Source organism: Euleptes europaea, chromosome 11 (genome assembly GCF_029931775.1).
Source record: "Euleptes europaea isolate rEulEur1 chromosome 11, rEulEur1.hap1, whole genome shotgun sequence".
In the NCBI taxonomy this organism is placed as follows: Eukaryota; Metazoa; Chordata; class Lepidosauria; order Squamata; family Sphaerodactylidae; genus Euleptes; species Euleptes europaea.
This window is the reverse complement of record NC_079322.1, coordinates 59765900-59792550: the sequence shown is the minus strand read 5'-3', so window position 1 is coordinate 59792550 and position 26651 is coordinate 59765900. Positions and strand designations below refer to the sequence as shown.

Genomic DNA, 26651 nt, shown 5'->3' with positions numbered 1-26651 from the left:
TTTTTCTTGATTGTGCCTTCTCTATATGGCTGTTCCATATCTATCATGCTGTATTCAACCCCAGTCTGCTGTTTTAACATCCAAGGTGCTTGGCTGCTAAGTCGGTAAACAAATACAATGGTGATGATACCTGTGGAGGTACAATTCATGGTCTTAAACATCTGATTCCAGTTTATTTACTTAAAAACAAAACCTCTCATTTATATAGCAGCAATGGGAAGTTAAACCTCTTGGAACTTTTAAGTGCAGCCATACAATCCAACTATTCTGACTAGAGAGTTTCCTTTACTTGCTCATTTGTCTGCTATGTACAAAGTCGTGAGTGAAATCATAAAATAGGTCATGTTAAACCAACAATTTTACATATTAATTTTGCATTCAATTGTTTTTCTTTCTAAAGCCAAAAATTCTCTGTAAGGCCTGCAATAAAATCATTCATATTGTTCAGAAAGTATACATTCTAAAACCATTAACTTAAGGGTCATGTAATTGCAGGATGGGGTAGCAGTATTTATTTTACTTGTTACCTAAGATCGGTGGATCATTCAGATATATTATCTCAGGTAGTGCAAAAGGAGGGGGGAAAGAATAAAACACAAGGAAGACTGAGTCATCCTACAGCCTGCAGTTCTTGGGGTGCTTCGACAAGTAATTTCTCCTTCCAGAGTCTTCCTGTATAAGCAGTCCTTAATTAAAATCAGGAACTGAAACGTCAGATCTCTTTTCTGGGGAAGGGAAAAAAACAATCACACATCATATACCCATGTCTGTCATTTGTACTTAGAAAATTGGTCATTTCACAATATTTTTGTTTTTCTCTCAACTATAAGGTTTATAATGGAATGTGAACACAGAATAGTTTAAAGTTCGGTAAGATACCATGCCTGATCAATGTAATATATTGCATTTCTTGTGGTCAAGAGGTTGCTTTACAGGTCCCCTTAATGTGGAACTGAATTGAAAATTTCCATTCCACTAATGGTGGGGCCTTTCTCTGGTAGAACCTCTGGAATGTCATTGAAATACCCAAACTGAGCTGCCTTCTCCAAAAAGAGGTGGTATTCAGGCAGCTATTAGACCTTTTTTGTTCTCAGCTGCCTTCAGGGGTCTTTGATGTTTTCTCTTCAGATAAAATTATAAACAGAGGAAGTATTCTTTGTACAGTTAAGGTAGGATGCTGAGAGCTGTTAGAACAGCCTTTCTTTTTTGACAGCAAAAAGTGTTTTGGTATCTTTCTGCTGCAAGTGTTTCTCCTGCTAAGTTCTCTTAATGTGTTATGTGTTGATATTGCGTATGATTCTGCAGGAGCTTTAAATCAGATCTAGGTGAAGCACTAGTATGTTCTTGCTGTATGTCAACATCTATTTTGGCTTCTATTCTTATGACTAATGATGCTATGTCCTAGAATGCCTGACTGGTTCAAACATAAACAAGCATATTTACGAATGAGCACATCTGTCTTACCTTCTCCTTCTTTGAAGATATATGTGTACCAGCCACTGGGCAATAAAGGGCCATAAAACAGCAAAGGCTAAAGTACCAGGAGAAATCTCAAAGGGCCACCATGATGGTCTCTAAGCAACACAAAACAGAGCTAGCATGAATTTTTCTGGTTACATTAAATATGTCAATGACTGTACAGATATCTATAATTATGCATTTGTAACTAGATAGTTCAGATGTTCCTGCAAGGTCAAGTGGACCTAACAAAATTGTGCCACACTGTGATCTCTGACAACCGAAATAGTGCCCAAACGTCCTCTAAATGACAGCCCTTCAAATACTTAAAAAGAGTAACCATATCCCCCTTCAATTTTCTCTTTTTCAGGCTGAACATTCCCAAGTCCTGCAGTCTTTCTTCGTAAGGCTTAGTCTCCTAACTCCTTATCGTTCTAAAGTTTCTATGTCCTTCCTATAAAAAGGCCTACAAAACTGGACACAACTTCCAAAACACCAAGATCTTGTTCATACATGCTACTACCCGGAAGGGTATCCCCCATCTGGTATGTGTGCATAACACTTTCACTACCCAGATGCAAAACCTTGTATTTATCTCTATTAAATCACAATTTGTTCACATCTGTCCACTTCCCCAACGTATCCAAGTCTGATTGTATTTTATCTCTATCTTCCAGATGTTTGCTACCCCCCCCATTTGGTGTCACCTGCAAATTTAATGTGTAGTCTCTTCACACCCTCATCTAGATCATTGTCAAATATATTAAAAAGCATTGGGCCCAAACCTGAGCCCTGTGGCACCACACCAGATGCTACCCTCTAATCAGCCGAGGAGCCATTAACTACCAGTCTTTGAGTGTGGTTATCCATCCAATTATCCAACTAACCATCCTAAAATTCAATCTACAGCCCCCCAACTAATATCCAAATATACGATACCCACGCCATCCCTACAATCCACCAAACCTGTCGCCCAATCAAAAAAGGAATGAGATTACTGAGACACGGCCTATTAGGAAGAAATCCATGCTGACTACTTCTTATCGCCAAGTTATCCTCTAGATGTTTGTAACACACCCTTTTTAAAAATCCGCTCCATGATTTCCCCTGAGACAGAGGTTCATCTGACTGGCCTACAGTGACCCTTCTCCAGTCACCTAGCATATTACCCATCCTCCAAGAGGCCTTGAAGATAATGGCTCTGTCAACTCCCCGGCTAGCTCTTTAAGCACTCCCAGGTGGACGCCATCCAGCCCAAGGAAATGCTGCCTTATAAATGTATTTTCTTTGATACTGTGTCACAAAAACCTCTGTTCTATCCTTAAACAATACAAGAAAAGCCATCTGTTAAAGTCCACCATAAAAATCTAAACTATTCCATAGTTTATTTATTCGATTTTTAGCCCTCCCCAGCCGAAACCAGGCACAGGGCGGGTAACAACAATAAAACGCATACATCGAACAATATAAATATCAGTAAAACATTTACAACAAATAAAAACAACTGTCAACTAGAATTATTAAACCACTTGTAAAGCAGGACCAGAAACAAACTATGCAGACCCTGCAAACCATAAACCTTGAGAATGAAGCTGTGTTGAAGAGATATGTCTAGCACAGCACACACACCAGCCTAAAAATGAACTGTCACGTCTTGGGAAGACTTGGTTCGGACATTGTACTAAATTCTATAGCCACGGCTATGCCAATTTATCCAAGAGATCAATCAAAATATGTAATAACTACATTTCCTTCCTTGCAGATCACTGGCATTAAAAACAATGCTACTTAACTCACATTGGAAAGGAAGGGGACAGAATATTTTCTATTACTTCTCGCATTGTACTTCATATACATGGTTATCAGAAATACACACAGCAGTAGATAAGCATGAGCTCAATCAGTTCCAACTGCAACTATAACTTCTGGTTCAAAAAACACATCTCATGCCAAAATAATGTCTACTGGAGGCAAGGCCAATAGGGCAGATGATATCTGACCCAGGTGAGTCCTGTTACATGCCAAAATAATGTCTACTGGAGGCAAGGCCAATAGGGCAGATGATATCTGACCCAGGTGAGTCCTGTTACAAATACCCCAGACAAATACCCCAGTTGACGTAAAAGTGTGTGTGTGTGGGGGGGGATCCTACCTTCACAGGTGAAGCGGACTGATTGCTTGAATGCAGAGTTGCTGTTCTTGCCTGCAATTACAAATGGTATTTAATACATCAAGTGTAATGTGTGTGTTATATTCTGGGATGCTCACTCTTTTAAGACACAATGCATAAACATTTATTTAATTCTTCATTCTCTTGCTTTTTCTCTAGCCCCCCCCCCATTGTGACAAAGATGCTTGTAAAATTTTTACACTACTTTTCCTACCCTCAGCCTGCAATCCTGTGCATACTTTCTTGAGCGCATATGTGAATAGGAAGGCTATGAGGTTCTTTCTCTGTCTAGAAGAAGACTTGGTTTTTATATACTGACTTTCTCTACCACTTAAGGAAGAATCAAACCAGCTTACCATCTCCTTCCCTTCCCCTCCCCACAACAGACACCCTGTGAGGTAGGTGGGGCTGAGAGAATGTGACTAGCCCAGGGTCACCCAGCAGGCTTATTTATATTTATTACATTTCTACCCCGCTCTCCCCAACCCGAAGCTTGGGCTCAGAGTGGCTCATAACTGGGGAAACAAATCCAGTTCACCAAATTAGCCTCCGCCGCTCATGTGGAGGAGTGGGGGATCGAACCCAGTTCTTTAGCTCAGAATCCACCACCATGCTGGCTCTCTAAAAACATGTAATGCTATGAGCTGCCTCCTGAAACCTGCAGCCAACCTTTGCCATTCCAGCTAGTAAAAAGAAAAGATGAACTTTGGTATCAAAGTATGTTTGACCTGTGAAGCTGTCAGTGTTTCCAGTGTATTTAGCCTCTGAAAGACGTTTTGCATGTCTTCCTGTAATCGTATGAGCACTATTGTGATTTGTTCGTTGAGGCTGCTCCTTGGCCCTCTGTCTGAACCCCATCTTTCGCCATCTCCTCCACTGCCCATCTGTCCGCGTTGGGTGCCATCACCCACAGGGTGCATTCGGGGTCCTGGTTTAAGGACAGAAAAGGTAACGCCTTGAAAAATAAACCTTATGTTTTTAAAATCACATGACGAAGATACACAGATTTATAGATTCTACTCATGCCACAAGATGTAAGAATGACATTAGGTTTGCTTTACGGAGACAGGAAGACATTCTTACAGTACCTCTCCCTCTTCTCATCCCGTAGAAATCAACCTTTTCGCCACCTTTCTTCTCTTTGTGAGGGCCTCCGTCGCTTGCTTTGCCATCTTCACCTCCACACTTGACTTCACCTTTTCCTTCAACTGCTGCCTCCTTTATACCTTCTGACTTGTAGTTTCCCAGTTCAAGAAAACCAGCAGTTTCTAGCAGGCTACCACGATCAACTTCTGAGAAATGGAAATGATGCTTTGAAGATTCATTGTTTGATGCACTGATATCCAAGAGCTACAATTCAACAAAAATGTCTGTTACATCCAAATAGATCACCAACTGGGGAAAAAAATCCAGCACTGCCTCTCAAACTGGGGATACCCAATATCTGGCCTGTAATAAGAAATTACACGTCTTTGTCCCGGATGCAGTGCAGGAATCTGCAAAAGATTTTTACCTCTTCTTGTCCAAATTGCTCCATAGAATCACAGTAAACTTCACTGTCTGAATCACTTGTCAGATGTTGAATTCCAGAGACCTCTTCAGTGGTATCTTCAGTGAGACCTGTATGTAATGTATATGCCCAAATACTTAAGTAAATGCACAGAAAAAAAGCAGCTAGACTTAATAATCATAGCAATATTTCATCACAGATTAATTGCTGAGAATGTTAACAGGTTCAAAGTATAAAGTAACTTTGAGCGTTTTTTTTTTTAAGATAAAGCTTATTTACGTGCAGCATTCGAGTCCAGACGCACCTTAAAGACCAACAAGATTTCCAGGTTATAAGCTTTCAAGAGTCAAAGCTCTACAAGTAGAAATGGAGATCCCTATGCCCTTATATCTCAGTCAAAAGGTGGGAGGGATGCCACAAAGAAGGGAATCCGGACGCAAAAGTACAATGCAAAATGTAATCAGCTTGATTTAAGCAGAGGAGAAATGCTTACGGGTAGGACATTTTTGCATTTTCCTCCTCATAAACTTTTAGGCAAGTTTAGGCAACATATACATGTGATAAATGTACCTTGGTGATAACCAAAATGAGATCTGATAGGTAGTTCAAGGCGTTTTTCTTTCTTCTTAATTTCTTCATTTTCATTTATACCATTCAGGTCAGATTTAGTCTGTACGCCATTGGCCAAGTCAGAATTAGGGATGCCATCATCATAACTACCATTGGTGACAATACCGTCCAATTCCTTGGCTACAGCTGATTCCTCTTCTATAGTTTTACTTTCTATAAAATAATAAGGGAACATGTTTTCAAATATAACCCCACGACAAGATATACTAGTTCACATAAATTGGTTTTGATCAGTTGGCATACATTTAAAACAGAGTTTCTAAATATACATTAACTAGACTTCATGGGGAATATTTATTTTGATTAATGTTCAAGTGGCTAAGCTTGTTTCTCATACAAACCCAGATTTTCATTTTGTATAGGAAAGGCTTTTTAAGGCACCAGAGAAGGGGCCTACACAGAATCAATTAATTAGCAATAAAAACTGTATTATTAAATTATTTTTCCTGATTGAAAGGGGGGAAGCTGCATTACTGCCAAGGATAGCCCAGGCTAGCCTGATCTCGTCAGATCTCAGAAGCTAAGCAGGGTCGGCCCTGGTTAGTATTTGGATGGGAGATCACCAAGGAATACCGGGTTGCTGTGCAGAGGAAGGCACTGGCAAAACCACCTCTGTTAGTCTCTTGCTATGAAAACCCCAAAAAGGGATCGCCATAAGTCGGCTGCGACTTGACGGCACTTCACACACACACAATCTTAAACTAATCCACGGAGCCAGATTCTATGCCTGCATACTCAGACGCAAGTCCCGCTAAATTCAGTAGCACTTACTTTAAAGTAAATGTGTGGAGAGTTACATTCTTAATCATTCCTCTTACATTAATATTTAATTCTTTAGTTTTTAAAAAAGAAGAGGGAAATAGGATTTTAAATTCTGCACCTATAATTAAATGCTAGTCATTTTGTTTTGCCCCATTACTCTTATTAAGTTATCCTTTCATTAAAAATAACATTTTAAAAAATATGGCATTCAGCCCTAGCTGTGCATGTTTACTAAGAAGTCACTGGATTCAGTGTGGGTTTATCCCCGGAAAAGTGTGCACTGAATTACAGCCTTATGTTTGGACTCTTATACCACTTCTAGGGACCAAGCCTTCTGAGAGTTAAAGTTTCCATATAGGACTGGACTGTATGAAAAAATCTAGGAAGATTCAAGCCCATTATTTTTCTTATGGTCCAGACTGAAAAATGGTAATAGACAATCATATTGTTACACCTAGTTACTTGGCACCTCTATAAGCAGTGAAGCCAACCAAAGAGCCAGCTTCCAGTGCTGTAGATGCTGTTTCTGGGAACAGTGCCATCTTCCTCCTGCCAAGGTCATTAGAAGAGCATCTCCTTCCTCATCAAGTTATACAGCGAGACTCCAAGGACTAATGCTTATAAGGAGGAGGCATGTTACCCAAACTTGGTACAACATCTTGTTTTCATTACCAGGAGAAGTAATGGGAGTCTTATGGTCGGCTGAGAAATCTAAGTCTCACTGATATATGGGACAGAGGTTACAGTTTGCAAATCAGCAGTCTGTGAACATGGCTTGCTCATAATATGCACCTGCATTGTGAGTTTAATCTCTGCACTATGGACTTCTGCAGCAAAATGCTCAAAATGCTATTGTTGAAGTGCCTGTGTGTATTTTGTACATGCCATTTTTAAATATCTGCCAGTTTTCAACATTGAACATGGGAAATGAATGAAACAGTTTTTACATTGCATTAGGACAATTTCTTTGGTTGCAGAGAAGATCTGTGCTGCCTCCTTCACACTGCAGCCCCCTGCGTGCATGTGCACACATACATATACCATGAGAAGCCGCTCCTGAGGGTCAGGGTACTCTCAAAAACAGCATAGAATGCAGCATGAGGAGCAGAAATAGTAGGGGGAAATTTGGCAGAAATCACAAAGCCTTTTGTGCATACCAGATGCTGTACTGCAATCCACTGTGACAGAAATCGTTGTCCATTAGGGTTGCCAGCTCCGGGTTGAGAAATGCCTGGAGATTTATGGGGGTGGAGCCTGAAGAGGGAGAGTTTTGGGGAGGGGAGGGACTCTTATGGGGTATAATGCCATAGAGTCGACCTTCCAAAGCAGCTATTTTCTCCAGGCAAACTGATCTCTGTCACTGGGAGATCAGTTGCAATCCCAGGGGATCTCCAGCCAGGAGGCTGGCAACCCTATTGTGCATGCTTTCTCATGTTGCACTGCAGCCAAGGTTCACTTGACCAAGACTGAAATGGTACAAAACCAGGAGTGAAAAGGTGGGTACAATTAAGCAATAAAAATATACCTTCTACAATCTCCTTTAGTTCTTCTGTTTCTTCCTGGACTTCTTCTTCCTCTGACTCTGCTCCGCTATCGCTGCTCTCAGACTTGCCATTCACAGCTGGCACAGATGTTATGGCAGTTCCAGGGCCTAAAAACAAGTTTTGAGATAATACATATTTACTATAGAAATCATTTACTATTACCTATTACTATGTATGGGTGTGAAAGCTGGACAATGAAGAAAGCTGATAGGAAGAAAGTAGATTCCTTTGAAATATGGTGTTGGAGGAGAGTGTTACGGATACCCTGGACCGCCAAAAAAACAAATCAGTGGGTTCTAGATCAAATGAAGCCTGAACTGACCCTAGAAGCTAAAATGACTAAACTGAGGCTATCATACTTTGGTCACATTATGAGAAGACAAGAGTCAGTGGAAAAGACAATCATGCCAGGAAAAGTCAAAGGCAGCAGGAAAAGAGGAAGACCCAACAACAGATGTATTGACTCTATAAAGGAAGCCGCAGCCCATAATTTGCAAAACCTGAGGAAGGCTGTTAAAGATAGGATGTTTTGGAGGACATTGATTCATAGGGTCATCATGAGTCGGAAGCGACTTGATAGCACATAACACACACATAGAAATCAAAGGCTTTAAAATAACCAAGTGGTTTGAATTAGTTCCAGATAAAAAACATTTCCCTTCTGTACTCGAAAATAGTTCTCTCTTAAACTTTCCCCAGATTTTACCTTCCCAACCGTATTTCAGCACACAACGCCGGCAAGGGAACAATTTCCTTACTGTCCCTTTGTTAGCAACACTTTTATCATCATTGTTTCTTTGCTAAAAGTACAGAGTTCAAAATGGAGGTTACTAGTCATGGTACTGCTAGAAACTCTAGAGGCAAGATCTGAATGTCAGTTTGGCTCTGAGAAAGTTCTCCGTAGCAGTGACACATTTAATATGAAAAGGCAAGGTTCATAACAAACATTTAGCAATTTGATTGTTATATGAGACCAGCAGACAGGTATTCAGCTTTTTAAAAGCCTACTTACAACAGAGGGACTGAAGCAAATCATTTGCATAAGTACAGGGCTGCAGAGATTAGTAGGTTTGTACAAACAACCCTCTGAATCAGCATTTCTCTCTATATGCCATCAACTATTTCTTTAAAAAAGCAGGCGAAAAAAACATTCTTCAGCTACTGTTTCCTTATTACAATAAAATCACAGAAGTACAAGATAGTTCTTACAAGGAGGCTACTAACGTCTGTCATTTCTTGACTTCAAGGATGCTTCTTTAGAACTCTAGCCTTAAAGAATGCGGCTGCAACCCATTGTTTCCTATTAATTGCAGTAATATTTATGCAGGACTACTAAGCAAGCCACAGTGATATTAATAGAGACGGGTGCATTGGGACATGTGTTATTTGCGGTGAGGTGTCTGTACATGATCATCCTTGAACTGAACTTACATGTTGTATAAACCAGTATCTGGGACTCACTAGACGTGTTCTGCTACCTGTTTTGCTGTAAGGTACGTTACTAGTCAGACCAATCTTTTAACGATCAATTAGCAGTGGAGATAGTTCTAGGAACAAGGGCCTATGTGGATCTTTCTTATAACAGAGAAGACCAGAGTGCCAGACTAGGGCATTTGTTTCATAAAGTGACTAAACAGCCTCAGTGACACACTGAGATTTACCAGAGAATTATGTTTCCCCCTCACAACGAACAACCCCAAGCACTTCTATTAGGGAAACTGCTATTGTTACGGCTTGAATCAAAGGTAAAACAGATGCAGCAGTTTTTCACAGTTCTTATCCAGCATGGATTCCTTCTCTTCCCTAGAGTATTCAGTATAAGGAGTATAGATGATTTCGTTTATTTGCAGAAAACTGGATACAGCAGTACATCCATCTCTGTCCAGACAGAACCACAGAGAAACATTCTGGTACTTATAGGTTGTGGGAAGATCCATTCTTCAACTTCAAGGAAAGTTAGTGAGCACTATGTATTAAATGTTTGCCAAAGATGACCCCTCCACACACACACCAGTTCTGATGTCCCTTCCAATTATTTCTTTCATGTTGCTCCATTAAAAGCTATTCATGATCTTCCAATACAGTAAAACTGAGCAACGGATTTGTTTCCCCTCCTCCTTTGTAACATTTATGGTTAGGTTAAAAGTACTTCATCCAGGCTTGGGTTTCTGGCCACTACCTTCAAAGTGTTGGAACAGATTAAGATTTCCCAAACAGCCAAGGACAATATAACAACCAAAGACATTTACAAAATTATTTTATTTTATTCTTTGGGTAGATGACCATAACACCCAGAATGAAAACAGACTTTCCTTTTTTCTCACACGAGAGGGCAATTGTTTAGAAATCCACCCCTTGCCAAATAGAAAATACAACAAATTCACAAGCCTTTTTGCTTCATGGCAAACCAGACACATGTTCAAAGCATATGACAGCAGGTATACTTTTCCTTACATGTTTATGTGATATTTGCATAAGAAAACAGTTGTATGAAGTAGCCTCCCCCTTTCACCAATGTAAAAACAGAACAAGGATCCAGAAATGGCAATCCTAACAATGGAACTGATGAAGAAACTTAACTATCCTCAGTATTACCTAGTTATAGATCTAAATTAAATATCTCTTTTGAAAAGGTTCTTTATTCCCCCTGCCCCTCAGTGGTACTGGGCACAAACACACTGAAAAGTACATATAACACACCATGTTGAGATGCTACCTCGTGTTGACTTCAACTTGTTGGGTTGGATCTTGCAGATCTCTTCTACTAGAAGGTGATTTCCTCCAGCAGCAGGAGTTAACAGAACACTTCAACAGGATCCAACTCAATATGTTTTACTGGCTTATTTTTAATATTGATAGTTTATGTTGCAGTTTTAATGGTTTTATGGTACGGTTTCTACTTGTGCGCCTCCCTGAGCAGGTCTCTGGAGAGGCAGCATATAAATTCCTTAAAATAAGTTTGAATCAAAGGAACATGTAGCTACTTCAGAAATGGCATCTTGGCAGAATTATGCTTTCCAATTGGTTGAAGCAAGCATACATAAACCTTTGCGGCCATCTGATAATCGTGGGACATTATGTTTGCTGTTCTTTGTTCCCAATTGAAGCATTACTAGGTTCAGCTAGGCTTTGTAAAATCTTCTGATTACATAACAATAAGAACATGGGATATGTGTGTGTGTGCGCAAGTGAAGGGGGGAGGGCAGGAGAAATTTTCAGACTCCTGCTTGTAACCAGTTTCCTACTGACTGATGTTTAGAGGTGCAAAGGACACTATGCTTGCACATTTTCCTATAGACCTATTCATATCTTGAGTCTTCTTTGCCATTCTTTCCCCCCATTTCTACACAGCTTTGCCTTGATAGAAATCACTCTTACATAAATAATTGTGTTAAAATTAAAAGAGCCTAAAGGAAAACTGGGATATTTCTGATCACAGCACACATGAAAGCAGAAATAGATTAACAAAAGAGCACATAAGGCCCAGGCAGTCATTGGAGACTGAATTCTATTTCCAGGAGGGCACATCTTGTCAAAGAAATGGAAACAATATATATTCGGCCTCCTCTGGCAATTCTTTTCAGTCAGGACTAGAGGGAAGGGAAGGGCTCTCAAACAGATATCAATGAAATAAACCAAATTTTAAAAGGTAACACAGAATACATCACAAGCAAGCATGAACAAACTAAATGAATGATTAGCAAATAACTATTACTATGAAATACATTTTACATTTTCCAAACATATTGGGGATAACAGTGGTGTACATTACATGGCTGTTGTCAGGATGTCAAAGTTAACGTGCAAAATGCTTTGAACACTGACAGCGCTATACTTGGTGTTTATGTTATAAACATTCTGCATCTTCTAAAGTGAAGCTTCCCGGGAAGAGATGAATATTGTAGAACGACACAGTGTAGACCAAGATATAGACTAGTTTGCTTCAAAAAAAGAATTTGGTAACAGTGGCTAAATTTTGCAACTGCTCTAAGATCAGGCGGCCTAGCAACACCAGCCTGGAAACATCAATTAATACTATGTGGAAAACCTGTTTCTTGAATCAGGTAAGAAACATTCATCAAGAAAATTTGGTACATCCCTAAGGAGACTTGGCAAGCCATAGTTTTATCTGTACTGGAGATCTGCCCTAAGAGTTCCATGCCAACACCCAAGTAGGTGTATTGGTACAGAAAAAAACCACTGATGCTACCTTCTCACAGGCACTTTGTTAGAACATGCATATGTAGTGGATCATTTGGCACAGGCTTACACATTTACATATTACTGAAACACTGCTAAGTGCTGGAAGCCAAAACTCCTGGCAAATGAAAGACCACCACAGTGGAGTCCATAAGAAGTACCGTATGTTCGACAGTGGAATCAGCTACCTAGGGAGGTGGTAGTCTTTAAGTAGTCTTTAAAGACTGGCAGTCTTTAAGGAGAGGCTAGACAAACACTTGTCAGGGATGCTCTAGGCTGATCCTGCATGAAGCAGGAGGTTGGACTAGATGGCCTGTATGCCCCCTTCCAACTCTATGATTCTATGGCATATTGAAACACAGTACCACTGAGGGGTTTGGGGAGGATCTGAGATGTGTAACTCCAAATATTTTATAGCAAGCACTCAACATTACATCAAGCTTCCATACATACAATTTGTTACTGCAAGACATTTTTATTTGGGAAAAAACCCCATCAGTTTACAGACGGAAGATTGTTTGTGCAAAAAGCTACATGAGTCAAAGGCAACAGTTGTTAAAAATCATTTTTGACAACTCAGGTCTTCGGAAGCAGTGTTATATATTAATTTATGCAGGCTACAGGGTTTAAATAGCTGCTTAGGCTCATGAAAAAACTTCCACCCCTTTTATTCTCTCAATGGTCGACTTTTCACGCTAACCACAGCAGTTACTTTTGAAACCTTCTGTCAGTCTCCAAAAACAGTCTGCCACGGCATCAGGATGGAACAAGGCGCTCATGCTGATCTTAAAAAAATGTTTTTTTGAAGTTCCTATGGGCAGACAGAGTTATTATCATGTTACTTAGGATCATGGCCACAGTGGAGTTCTGCTATTCTGATGTATGTTCTTATTCACTTGTAGTAGCACTTCACAAACATCCATGTTTTTAAGTAAAAAAGAAACAAAAAGAAAGAAGCCCTGCTTGCAGGTATTGTCATGTCACCAGCATCTCTGTCAACCAGCCTTCCTTTTTTCTGAAAACAAAAACTGGTGCACAGCATTAAGAGTCCATAGTCCATGTTAATCTTTTGCTTCAATCTCTTCAGTGCCGTTGAAAGAAAACAACACAGTCCAGAAGCAGATTTGAAGAGCCTTGCTGTATTTCATTCAGGAATGTAATTTTGTTAACAAGTCATTTGGTTTAGTTTTCCAAGAAAGATGCTGCATTTGCCACATAAAGCCACAGAGCCTGAATTCTTCCCTTCCAAAGCCCCAAGAGCTGCAAGCAAGATGTTGCCCCCATTCCCTTTTGCAGAGCTTCGCGAGTGCAAGCAATGGCCCACATGCTTCTTCCAAGCCTACCCCTATGTTCATGCAGGCGGGCAGGCCTGGCCTCTCATGCTGTAAGTGGAAGCCACGATCTTCTTTCAAGTCTAGTATTTTTTATGTACCTGAAAATAATATTTCGGTCAGCTGTTGTCAGAGTGAGTTCATACTTGCAGAAGAACCTGCGCCTCCTTTCTTTTGAAAACAGATGAGCACAAGACCGGGTCTTCAAAACATGCTTTGCAGGACAGTAAGTACAACAACGGTTATTCCCCAAATGCCTCCCACCTTCAAACATTTGCATGGATGACTAATTTTTTGGAGGCTAATGACTGAAGACTGCAAATGATAAATAACACTTCACACTAACAGGTTACTTCCTAACAGCCATTTGTTTAAACGTAACCACACGTAGCTAGCCCATTCTTGTGAGATCTTGGAAGCTAAGCTGGGTCGGCCCTGCTCAGTATTTGGATGGGAGACCACCAAACAATATCAGGGTCACTACACAGAGGCAGGCAATGGCCAGCCACCACCTCTGAACGTCACTCGCCTTGAAAACCCGAGTGGGTCATGATAAATTGGCTGCGACTTGATGGCAAAAAACAAAACAAAAAAAAACACACGAACCATTAAACAAGATTAAGCTTTCCACTGGGTTAAGTATTCCTAGTAAAAATTAACAAGGCCCTGTTTTTCAAACTGCCATATTACTTTCCTGGTTTTTTATAAAGTCCTTGTAAACAACAGCTTTCATTTGGGGAGACAGAAGACTTCTGTGCATCTCAAAAGAACACCCATGTCTGCCAATAAAATTTGCTTCAAATTAAAGCCATCCTTTGCCTTCCTGTGAATATATCTGAGGCTGAGCCCACATTCCCCCTTCTAGAGGCAACAGGAGCACAACAAAAACTCTTCCTGTGGTCAGGGATACAGATACTTCCTTCCAGGCCACACCTTTCATTGCAGAAAGCTCAGTGCTCAAACTGCAACTCAAGATTGCTGGTTAAACACAACTTTTCCTGCAGCTGGTTCCTCTGAGGCTGTTCAGATGATTGTGTGCAAGGTAACTCTGCAGCCATCATGGGCACCTACTGGGTAGTGCCAGTGCTGATACTAATAAGAATGGACACATCCACTCCACCCAAGTTCTCACACAATCCCTGGTGCAGTTTTTGCTTGTTTGGGGTTTTTAGTTTTCTTTTCAGAGCCTGCTGTATAGCCTGAGCATTCACACGGGTCTTAAAAGAAAATGCGCAAACCTAAGCAGAGTGATTCTGCTCAGAAAATAGGACTGCTTAGAAAAAAGCAAGGGACAGACCCATCTCAAAGAACAAAAGAGACTAGGCTATTTCCTTATGGGTTATCTGCCCCGGTTCAATGCTGCTGGAAAGTGATGTTTCCCCCTCTTCTGCTTCCCGAAAGCATCATGATATATTTGTGCACCTCCTGGGGGTTACCCCTGCTTTTCTCCAATCACTCTCAAACCTGTTATTGCTGTGAAGTTTTGAGACAGATCATAATAAAGAAGAAGAGTTGGTTTTGATATGCCAGCTTTCTCTACCACTTAAGGGAGACTCAAACCGGTTTACAATCACCTTCCCTTCCCCTCCCCACAACAGACACCCTGTGAGGTAGGTGGGGCTGAGAGAGCTCTAACAGAGCTGTAAATTGCCCAAAATAAAGTCAGGATGGATGCCATGAGGGTGGGAAAGTTCAGATATTTCTGCCCGTGTGGCAACCACTTCCCCCTGAGACTATCCCGGCTGTCGCCTTTTAAAAAAAAAATCAGTTTCATATAATTGTATCGCTCTTCCATTATACTTATTTATTTAGATTTTTTTTAATGCTTGCCTCTCCAGGAACCTGCCCGAGGTGGCTTAATAAAAAAAAATTAAAATGTATTAATTAAAACCCATTATTAAAAACCCGGCACAGAACACATAGACCATAAAAGCAGACCACTGACAATTTAAGTTTCCAGTCTAAACTAGTGTTTAAAAAAATCAACCCTTTAATTAAAAGGCTGCGCAAACAGAAGCGTTTTAGCCTGGTGCTTAAAAGGAAGTGACATATAACAATAAGTACAAGTTTAATGAAAGCTGGGATTCACAGGAGCTGTCATACTTACTGTGGTAACAGTGTACCAATAATAACTAACGCCTTTCATGCACGGCTGTTTCCCTCCCGGTCACCCCTCCGACAACTTCGCATCTTTGTTTTGATTATGCATGCCGTTTCTGACCATCAGAGGTCACCTCGCTCTCCCTCTTCGTTACACCACATTTTGCCTGCGTTTTTGAATTCGAGATAAAACAGGTCCCTGAAAACGCGGGCAAAATGCGGGGAAACGCAGGGGGAGGGCGAGGCGACCTCTGACGGTCTGAAACGGCATGCATAACCACAACAAAGACCTGAAGTCGTCAGAGGGGTGACTGCGAGGGAAACAGCCATGCACAGAAGGCCAATATAAAATGGCCAATTTTTTTAAAAAATGAAAAAAGCCCAGCGACTTGGGAAAGAGGGATGGCCGCTGCCAGGGGATGAGGGCAAGGAAACCTGCTTTGTGGTAGCCCCGCTGCCACTGTGCTGTATCAGCTGCTGCACCGGCAGCAGGAAAACTGCACAAGCCTGTTCCTGTGAGAAAACCACCTATCAGTGGTGCTAAACACTTCTATAGTGCCTGCCGCTGACCACCCCCAAACTCTTCTTCCAGCTGGGTCCACTTCTAATACTGGAGCCCCGGGGGGGGGGCAAAGTGTGTTGGAAGACCTATGTAGGAGATCAGGTGATAGCACTGGGAGGATTCAGTGTTAGAGCATCTGCTTGGCATGCAGAAGGTCCTAGGTTAAATCCCCAGCATCTCCAGTTAAAGGGACTAGGCAAGTAGGTGTTAAGACCTCTGCCTGAGACCTTGGGAGAGCCGCTGCTAGTTTGAGTAGACAATACTGACTTCGATGGACCAAGGGTCTGATCAGTATAAGGCAGCTTCCTGGGTGTTCACCCCTTATCTGCTCATCCCTTTGTTCTTTAGTCAACCATACATGCATACCTTTATGCTTTAGCTAGGACATGGCAACACCATATTTAAAGAAGTAGGCCTGCCACATTCTCTCCTGATAAGTCCCTTAAGAAGAACAACCTTTCTATAGAGGAAATGGCCACCAAGAAAACTATACAACAAGCCTTTGCGTGGAAAGAAGTACCTAGCGATTAAAGCTGGAAGTTCAGAGACACAATGCGAAGTTAGTCTTAAATGAAGATCAGATACTAAACGTGGCCAATGAATTTCCCCACCAAAGTGTACCTCATTTTCATTCACCGTAAGACAGCAGTGATTTCAGGGCATGGAAAAGGTTTTTTTCCCACATGCATTATTTGATATTAGCTGGGAAGTACTGCAAATCAATTCTTTAGCTCTGCAAAGATGGTATGTTCTCAACTAACGCCACATTCACTGCAACATTTGATAATATTTATACGCTTTATAAATAGAGTTGCATTCATGACCTAAGATTATTTTGGCTTTGTTGATTGGAATGACTGTAAGTGGGTCAGCAGTGTTTCGCGTAGTGTGCCAAGTAAAGAGAGATGACGCCGATCAATGAATGGCCTGGATCTGCTTCTGACATTACCCTTTTGCCTGTCAGTCCAACTGGCAGTGAAGTACCTTGAATCCATCATTTTAATACACTTTTTTTTTTAAAGCAGTGCCTATCTTTAAAAATTTTTTAAAAAAAAGTTTATTCCCTCCCTTTCAAAACAAAGACAGGTGACGAAACAGGATAATCTGATTAGTTTCCACAGTCTGCCTCATTCCAAATGAAATCAAATTACATTTAATGTCCCAATTGCATAATAATGTAGTTGCTTTCTGTAAAACCTCTGGGCGTGGATGGCATCTGCTGTACTGCCAGTACCCTTTGTGTTACTTAAACATGCAAGGCAAATGCATGATGTAGCCATAGTCAGGCCAACAGTAGTCATTTTCAGACATCTGATTTAGGATTCGCCTGATATGTGTAGTCATCACTTTGTCTGAACAAAGCAACACGAGTATTTTGCGGGTTCACCAGATGCAAATTGAACGCTGGAGTTCTGAGGGTATGCATTCATGCATACAAAAGCTGTATGCAAATGAAAAAATAAGCACACTGCCCTATTCAGACAAATTGGCCACCACGGGCATGAGGAGGTTTGCAAGTGGTACATTGATGTGCAAAACAAATGGTCAGGAAGGGATTAGAACAGCAGTATAATGGAACAGGACAGATGGTCACTTCTACAAGGGACAGTAGTGTAGCCTATTGGAATGTGTACTGTAAATATCCCCTCCCTTTTTACTGCAGGGTCCCCTTCCTCCGTAGCCCCCTTTCTTCATGATGGTATGTCATGCCTCAGACAGTTTTTAATCGCATTGTTTTCCAGTTCTGTGATCCTACTTCCCTGCACTGTTCATCGGAGGTTTTTGCCGCCTGACTGAATAGTGTTTTTTTTCATATGTGTGATTTGTCTTGAGTCTCAGCGAGAAATGTGAGCTATAAATGAAGTTAATAACTATAAATGAAGTTAATAACAGTAATACTCATGTTATATGTGGCTGGAGTGCCGAAATCCAGTGTCTGATAAGGGTTAATGACTCTGCCATGTGTATGCACAAGGAAACACCACTATATGCATCCACTAAAGACATTACAAGCAGAGTTTAAGAAGCATACCAGCTAATCTGTAGCATGTGAAGTGATTTTTTTTTTAAAAAATAAGGAATTTAAAAGAATTTCTGGAGTCAAGACAGATGTGCTTCTTGTTCCACATTCACCCAGTTTCTTTGTTGAAATTTAGACATGCTGATGGATAAACTAACAATGTTGCAGGTTTTCTAGCATTAGGTACAAACCAAATAGTTAGATTTTGAGATGTAATTAAATGTACTTTAGACAGGTCAGACTCCCATCTTCCCTTCAATGCACAGTCACTCTGAGGGGAAAGTGTTAAAATAAATCTCAACATATAAAATGCAACATATGGGTGGGTGAGAACATTTGCCAATGCAGCACCCCACAAGTTGCTTGTTGCTACATATAGAATTTGCCATGTAGACAAGCAGCTGCTGGCTCCTATTAACAATAGAAAGAGTTCATATAAACTCCTTTTCCAATTAATTTTTTTCCTAACAACTAATAGGGTTTGTTATAGATACGGACTGTTTAAAATATAAAATTTTTAGTAATCGTTATGGCACGTCTGGGAGTTGCAACACTTTTACGGAGAAGTTAAGGCAGGAGAATGGAAGCAGATGCATTTGCATCCCCTATGCCTTTTTAAGTAGACTTTGTTGGACTGCCATGGAGACGAAATCAGATGTTAACAGAAACAAAATATATTACACTGACGACAGTTTAACATAGCTTGTGGTTAGTAAGACATAGTAAGTATAAGTAGTTTTATATGATAAGTAGTTTTATATCCCAACCTGATATTATGCCTGATCCTCTGCTCTTTTTGTCCTCTACAATTTCATAGAATGGGCCCAATACATGCAGTAGTTCTTCAACCTTGTCTGTCATTGGCATAGTTTCAAGAATCTGTAGGAATACCAAAAGCTTGTGAATAGCATATATCGTTAATGGCAGGTCTAAAAGTCATTGCAACAGCATAATATATAGTCTGAGCTAGTTACAAAATTTTCCAAAAATTTTAATTGCAACATTAAGCATTGCCACCTCTTCTACCTAGGACTGCACATGATTAAAAAACCCCAAATAAAATCAAATTCAAATTAATTTTTCATGTTCTTTGATCATGTTTTGTAGCACTTTGGCAAGGCTAACAAATACTATCTCCACATTTTTAAAAAACCCTCTCTTCATCTGTTTTTTTGTGAATTAATTGCAGGTCCAGTAATCCATGGCAGGCTGTTTACTGGGACTTCAACACTAGCATTGATGATTGGTATTTCGGAGCAGTGGTTTTCCTAAAGCTCCCCCACGTGTGACAACTAGTCCGGTAACTCCCAGAAACTTCTTCTGAACCCTGGCAAGAAGCAAGTTCTCTCTTTGCCTTGCAGAGTCTTAAAAAAAATCTCTGTAGTTTAGTTTTCTTCCATACACTCAAGCAAGCCTTACCTTTTTCATCTCTTCAACATAAGCAATCATAGCTTCTTCTTTGGGCATATCTCCTAAAGCATTCCACGCATCCCTAGAAGGATTATAACAAACATTGTTAGAACACTTAAAAACTAGGCCAGTATGTGATGAGGCTTAACAGATTTATTCCTACTGTAACCTTGATTCTGTGACTTTCCATGGTTACCTGAGTTCTGTGAACAAAACCATATGTTTCAACATGAAAACATGGATGCTGGATGAAACACTGGCACAAGTCTTGTTTTGAATGGTATCTTCCTTCAATTGTGATGCTGGATACCTCTTCTGTCACTATTAAAGTGAGGGTATTTGCAAGGTAAAATTGTAACCTAGGTGGTAGTGGACAGTACCGTCAAGTTGTAGCCAATTTATGGTGACCACATAGGGATCAAGGCAAGAGATAAACAGAGGTGGTTTGCCGTTGCCTTCTTCTGTATAACAACCCTGGTATTCCTTGGTGGTCTCCCATCCAAATACTAACCGGGGCCTACCCTGCTTAGCTTCCGAGATCTGGAGAGGTCAGGCTAGCCTTGGCCATCCAGGTCAGGACAACCTAGGAAGTACACAATATTATGCTAAGAATTCCATGTTCCAGAGAGAAAGGCAAAGCTGGGGCATGTTTCGCCTCTGTTAGATTTAAGACACACAGTATTTTACATAATTTGTAATTTATCATTACTCTTTTGCAACCAACAAAGGTTAGGAAATAATAAGACTGAGACAACAGCTATGAAAAAGTTGGGGGTGAGAGGGAGCTGGGGAGGAACGGAGGCCTTGAAATGGGGTTGGAAACATGTCAGAAAATCATACCTGCTGGTAAGATACAGCCAACTATTTGGCCTTCTTACAGTGCAATCTAAACAAAACTACAGCCTTTTAAGTCCACTGACGTCGACCAGTTTAGAAGGCTATAACTGTGTTTAGGATTGCACTGGGTCTTTTCACAGGGAGGTTTTCCTGCGATTTGGGTGCCAGACTGTAGTGGTTTTTCCTCTGAGCTTCTTCATGACACCTGTTGTCTTTCCACAGTTTCTTTGTGCTTTCTCAAACAACCTTTGATCTGATTGAGAAAGCAAGGAGAAATCAGATCAAAGGTAGTTTGAAAAAGCACGGAGAAATGACGAGGAAACCATGGAAAGACAACAAATGGAAAATGACAACTGTGAGAAAGGTTAGAGAAAAGATGCTGCAGTTCAGCACCCAAACCTCACAAAAACCAGAGAAGAGACCACCATCAAACACTTAGCAAAAATAGATTTTTTCACCCCATAAAATATGGAAGGTAAACACCTGATCTTAAAAAGAAAACCCACATTGGCTCAATTATGACCTCAAAACCATTATTCATAACAAATGTAGTTCAGAACTGAAAATGAAAGCATGGTTTGCAAACCCAGTTGAATTCACAATTTCTGGTTCTAGTTTGATGGTTGATAAAGCATGATATTTCAGTTCTGGGGTTGGCATATGCCCACTGGGAGAGGGACATCTCCTGCCCAGCAGGCATTGTCCACTAGCACCCCAACAGCAGGCAGAGTTACTTGTTAAATGGCCAAGTTCTTCCCCTTGTATCGTTTCTGTGAAAATGCAGATGAATGATTTCTCATGTGCGCACGCCTAGCAGAGTTCAGAGCCCCATAGTTTAACACAGCTGACTGAGATGTCTATGCAACAGCGCCGACACAACATTAGTGTATTATACCAACACTGCAAGTGCATCACCACCATCTTTACTGAGGGACTTCCCATGGAAAGAAGGACCGTATGGACAGCGGTGGCTGTCTACCAAAAGTCATCTTGCAGTCCGCTGGTGGACTATGAGAGACATCCTGTCCAGCCTCTTTCAAGTGTCTTCACAAAATGTAGCACCGCAGAAAATCCCTGAAGCCCCACTTCATCTTGCCTACACCTGCCCCCAGCTTTACTTCTCCTTTGCCAATCCCTGACCTTTCTTCCACCCCTATCATATATTTGACACTGATTTCAGGGAACACAGCATGGCCTGTACTATAAGCTTACCAAACGGACTTGTATTCTACTACTCTAGTCAGCTAAGTGTGGAAACTTCCTTCAAAAGAGCCTCTTGCACTGGAGGAAGGCTTCGCAGTTAGCTGAGAAGAGTGGTAAGCCAAAAGACATGGGGTTGTAACCTAACGCAAGAAGTACTCTGAATATCACAACTTAAAAAAATATCCTCTATTGCACATGATATTTACCATTTGTATCTACCAATAGGGTCCCAAAATCCAGGTCTTGGAATATTACAAGGTCCTTGGGTCGCTTGCTTGTAAAAGCTATAGAACTTGAGCATCATTTCATTTGTTGGTTGGAATGAACCTAGTGAAAATAATTTTAGAGTGAGAAAAGCCATAAGAGACAGTAATGTTGAAACACATTATTTTCTGCGGTAACTCTAAAGTAAAAATTAATTGACTGCATTATATGCAGCACCTGGCTATGATGTGGACTATACAAGAAGCAAATGAAGATTTAGAATGAAGATTTTGTTTCATCCACACAAGTTTCAAATCAAAAAGTCTCTACCTCCTGCCCATGTGGAATTTCATGCTACATTTGGAGAGGATCTAGTGACCAAATTATTCTGGTGAAAATAAAAAGTAATACAAACAGTTTGAAGACATTACTACCAGAAAAGTACTGCTTGGTTGAAAACCAAGTTTCATAGTTTCACCTCTTACCACAAGGCACGTGTCCAGAGGAAGAAAGAAAACTTGGTTGCCAAATCTTCTCATATTATCTTTACTAGGTGATTGAACAAGGGAGAGCCCTTACCATGGTACAGCCCACACATCCTGTGTTGTAGCTACACTACATAATGAAGAAGCCACAGAAATTCACAGCCCTTTCATGGAATATGCATTAAGATGCCATGGGAGATTATGTTATGATAACCCAAGCTGGTTCAAGTAGCATCTGCCCTCCCAGCTTGATGTCTGCCCCAGCACCTAAACCACGGCTGATGCTATCACTGTTGGCAGAGCTAGCGTCGAAAGCCAACAGCCAATACCTGGATTTGCACACCATCTGGAAGGACCTTATACACTTCTGTGATGTTGGCCCTGATCCCAAATGAAGACTGATAATTTGGGGGGGGGGGAGAACTGTTTTGCCTGAATATGTGCTCATGTACACTTAGAGCCACATCCAATGTTATAACAAAGTCATATTACGTTTGAAATTAGCTCCTCATGCAAGAACCTCTCTCATTAGGGATAGATGAACCATCTCCACATGACGTTTTCAGACCCAAAGTCAGCTCCGGCTCAAGATATTTTGCTGCCTGAGGCTATTCTCACCTCTGTTCCCCCTTCTTCCACACACCTGGGAACCAGGAAAACTAATCCTTCTCTCCTTCTTGTTATCTCCCCCCACCCAATCATTAAAAACAAGCCAATCTATAGTGTGCCAGTTGGTTGCTTAAGCTCCCATAGTGGAAAGAACCTTGGGAAACTTTGGGAAGCCTGGCTTTCTGTGCCGATTTTAGAGAGGGTTGGCTGAGCAGCAAAAGGAGGATTTGCTCCAGTTCCTGGACAGAGGTGTTGGGGATGGTGGGGATGGAAGTCCCCCCGCCAAGTCTGCCATCTGAGAGGCGACTGCCTCAGCCAAGCAGTAGAGCCAGCCCTGTCCAAGCTGCAACTTGTGGAGACAGTTTCATGATTTTAAATTGTTATGGAGGAAGATAAATTACATGACCACACAAAGATAATAAAAACCTTTACAGATAAAACAGTATAGCCACAAGTGACTAGTTGACAGCCTTTCTAAAAAAAAAAAACCCTGATACTCCTCTAATTAAATCAGGGATACAATCAGATCTGGGTCATTATAAAACAGATAGTGCTTTCTTTTAGGACTGCAAATGATAAGTCTTAAGGGAAGAGAGGAATGCCTTATACTCTTTAACTATTATTCACTAACCCACAAATTAAAAGTCTGTACTTTCCGTGGCTTGAATTCCTGTGCTACATCCAACCATTTCAAAATGGGCGGAGTGGGAAAAGAACAAGAACTTGAAACCCAGATTATTGACACCCACGAACTGTCACTGATACAAAATCAAGTGTGAACCAAGCATGCTGAAGGCGGGGGAAAAACACCCTTTCTTGTATGCAACAGAAGTTGCATACAACATTAACCAAAAGCAACACGCACGCACACATCTAAAGCTTGCAAAACCTGTCTTATTTCTAGATGTGCCAGAAAGCTTCTTAGGTGTCAGGATAACTTTTTTTTATTTGGGATTTTCCAGCCAGGTTTAAGAACTTTCATTGTAAATGTGTATGGAACCCAGGCGGAAAGAACAACAGCATGGTGTCACTGCCCAGGCACAAAAGGGAAGGAAAAATCAGAGTTTTTTTCCCATTAAGAAACTATTCTTGAAGAACGTTCCCTTTAACACATCATGCCAGAAGCATCCTTTAGTTTTGCACCATTAATTTGATATCTCCTTTTCCCTCTCTCCATAAAACTTTACCAGAAGGGACACCAGAGCATTACATTCACCACCTTCCTCCTGGGAAGACCAGCTGGTTGACAGGTCAGAAATGTCAGGAAAGCACCCCTGTGGGGTTTTTTTTTTAACCCTCGTAGCCTGGCAAAGTGAAGACGTCCTGCAATTCTTTCCCAGTGGGTGCTTGGGAGGAGGGTTTAAAACAGAGTCAGGGTCCAGGCACACCTTTAAGGGCGCTTTCACACATGATGCACTTTCAATGCACTTTGCAGATAGATTTTACTGTGTGAAATGGCAAAATCCACTTGCAAGCAATCGTTAAAGTGCACTGAAAGTGGATTGAAAGTGCATTATTCAGCATGTGTGAAAGAGCCCTTAGACTGTGTGTGTGTGTGTGTGTGTGTGTGTGTGTGTGTGTGTGTGTGTGTGTGTGTGAAGTGCCGTCAAGTCACAGCTGACTTATGGCGACCCCTTTTGGGGTTTTCATGGCAAGAGACTATCACAGGTGGTTTGCCAGTGCTTTCCTCTGCACGGCAACCCTGGCATTCCTTGGTGGTCTCCCATCCCAATACTAACCAGGGCTGACCCTGCTGAGCTTCTGAGATCTGACAAGATCAGGCTAGCCTGGGCCATCCAGGTCAGGGCAGCCCTTAGACCAGCAGAATTAAAATACTCTCTACCTGCTCCCTAACAGGCATCAATTCCCCCCACCCATGAGTGTGGGAGGGTCTTTTGTGCCCAGCCCCGTCTCCAGCACCATCACTTGCCCTCCCTCACTTACCATTTTTGGGCAAGCTCTGAATCACCTTCACGGCCGCCTCAAAGCGAGTCGCGTGCACCGAGCCGCCGCTCTCCGTCTCCGCCATGTCCCCTCTTCTTACTCAGCTGAGCCTTGACTTGTATCAACTGGAATCCCGGCAGCTGTGGCGGTGGCTTCCCCTCCCAGAGGAGCCTGCAGCCAAACAAACCCGAGATATTTGTGTGTGTGTGTGATGGTGGGGGGTGTCTAGTGAGGGCCCATGGCTGTGTGGGTCCGCCTCCCCCTTCGGCCAGGGAAAGAGAAAACACCGGCGCCGCTGCTGCTGCTGCTGCTGCAGAAGCCTTTTTGCTTCCCTTCTCTCTCCTGGCCTGACTAACAAGCTTCCTTCACACAGCCCCTTCCTGGAGTTATGGACGGTGCCTGCTTGTCCCTCACACAAACATTTCCCCTCCACTTCCATAAACCAGCCCTCTTCTGCCCCCATAACCTGCACCATCTGCCCTTAAGAGCCAGCTGTCATTGTTGTTTTTTTCACACAGCCCAAATAATCCACTTTCAATGCACTTTGAAGGTGGATTTTACAATGTGAACTGGCAAAAGTCACTTGCAAACCATGGTTAAGGTGCACTGAAAGTGTATGATTTGGGCTGTGTGAAAGTGCCCTTAGTGTTTAGGACCTGTTCCTAATACACTGCTCTCCATTTTATCCCTCTTTTGGGGGAATGCCTTTTAAGAAACTGTTTGAGGGTCTTCACTTCCAAGAGCAGTCAATCCCTATAGAAAATGCGTGTTTTCAGAGGCATCAGCTTTCCGTACAACCAGATCCATTGGAGATTAAACATTCTTCTTGTCATTTTTAAAGGATACTGGTGTGGCCACTTTACTAACACACCAGCTTCAGTAACCACCAGTACAGGATAGGCAACTGCGGTGTAAAGTATAGCAGACAGAGAACAGCATTTAGCAACCTATAATAGTGGGTGGGGAGGGGGCTCAGGCAGTGATCCTCAGTGTGAGAGCATACTCAGGAATATTCCTGTTTTTAATCATGATACACTGGATAATATTCAGGGATGGGTGGGATGAAATAACCCAAGATATACACTTATTTTCTACACCACACAGTGGGTTTCACTTCCTACATGCTATCAGTTTCTCCTTCTTTTTCTCTTTCCGTTGTTAGTTGTCCAGCTATATTGCACATTCCACATACTTAAATGAGGCAGGCCCATAACAAGAATATATATTCGGAAGTTAAGTCTCACTGAATTCACTGGGGCCTGCTCCCAAACAACTGTGTTTGCAGAAATGCACCCTTAATGGTTCACACACCTGATTCCCCCTTGCAATGCTGTATTTACAAATAGACAAAGTGGGTAACAAGCACCACAAACATGCGTGGGGAGAGAGGAGATCAGCAACTTCAATATCCCTAGCCTTGTTCTCCAACACAAAGAGTAATTAAAATGCTTTATAGAGTATCATTATTTAGATGTGACCATAAAAAAAACCACAACTCCTTGTTCTCGGGAGATTACAATCTACACTGAATTTAAATAGGAGCCCAGTTGCACACTACACACTAACAAAATGTATTCCAGCACAAGTTTTCATGAATCTCACTGAGCTCTGATTCGCAACAATTTAAGATAGATCACAACTTGTTAGTAGAAAAGGGCAAGAGCCCAGTAGC

The 26651-nt window shown here is 41.4% G+C and overlaps 1 protein-coding gene across 1 annotated transcript; it reads right to left on the bottom strand.

Moving 5' to 3' along the window:
* Positions 1-642: 642 nt before the first annotated feature.
* On the bottom strand, positions 643-25093 carry ACBD5 (acyl-CoA binding domain containing 5). Its single transcript, XM_056857429.1, has 12 exons — positions 24980-25093; positions 21944-22064; positions 19707-19779; positions 19055-19166; positions 8056-8181; positions 5709-5921; positions 5142-5248; positions 4717-4978; positions 4357-4556; positions 3611-3661; positions 1465-1574; positions 643-725 (listed from the first exon to the last, which is right to left on the bottom strand). The coding sequence occupies exons 1-12, from the start codon at positions 25062-25064 to the stop codon at positions 713-715; spliced, it is 1473 nt and encodes a 490-aa protein (XP_056713407.1). The 5' UTR covers positions 25065-25093; the 3' UTR covers positions 643-712.
* Between the last annotated feature and the right edge of the window lie 1558 nt (positions 25094-26651).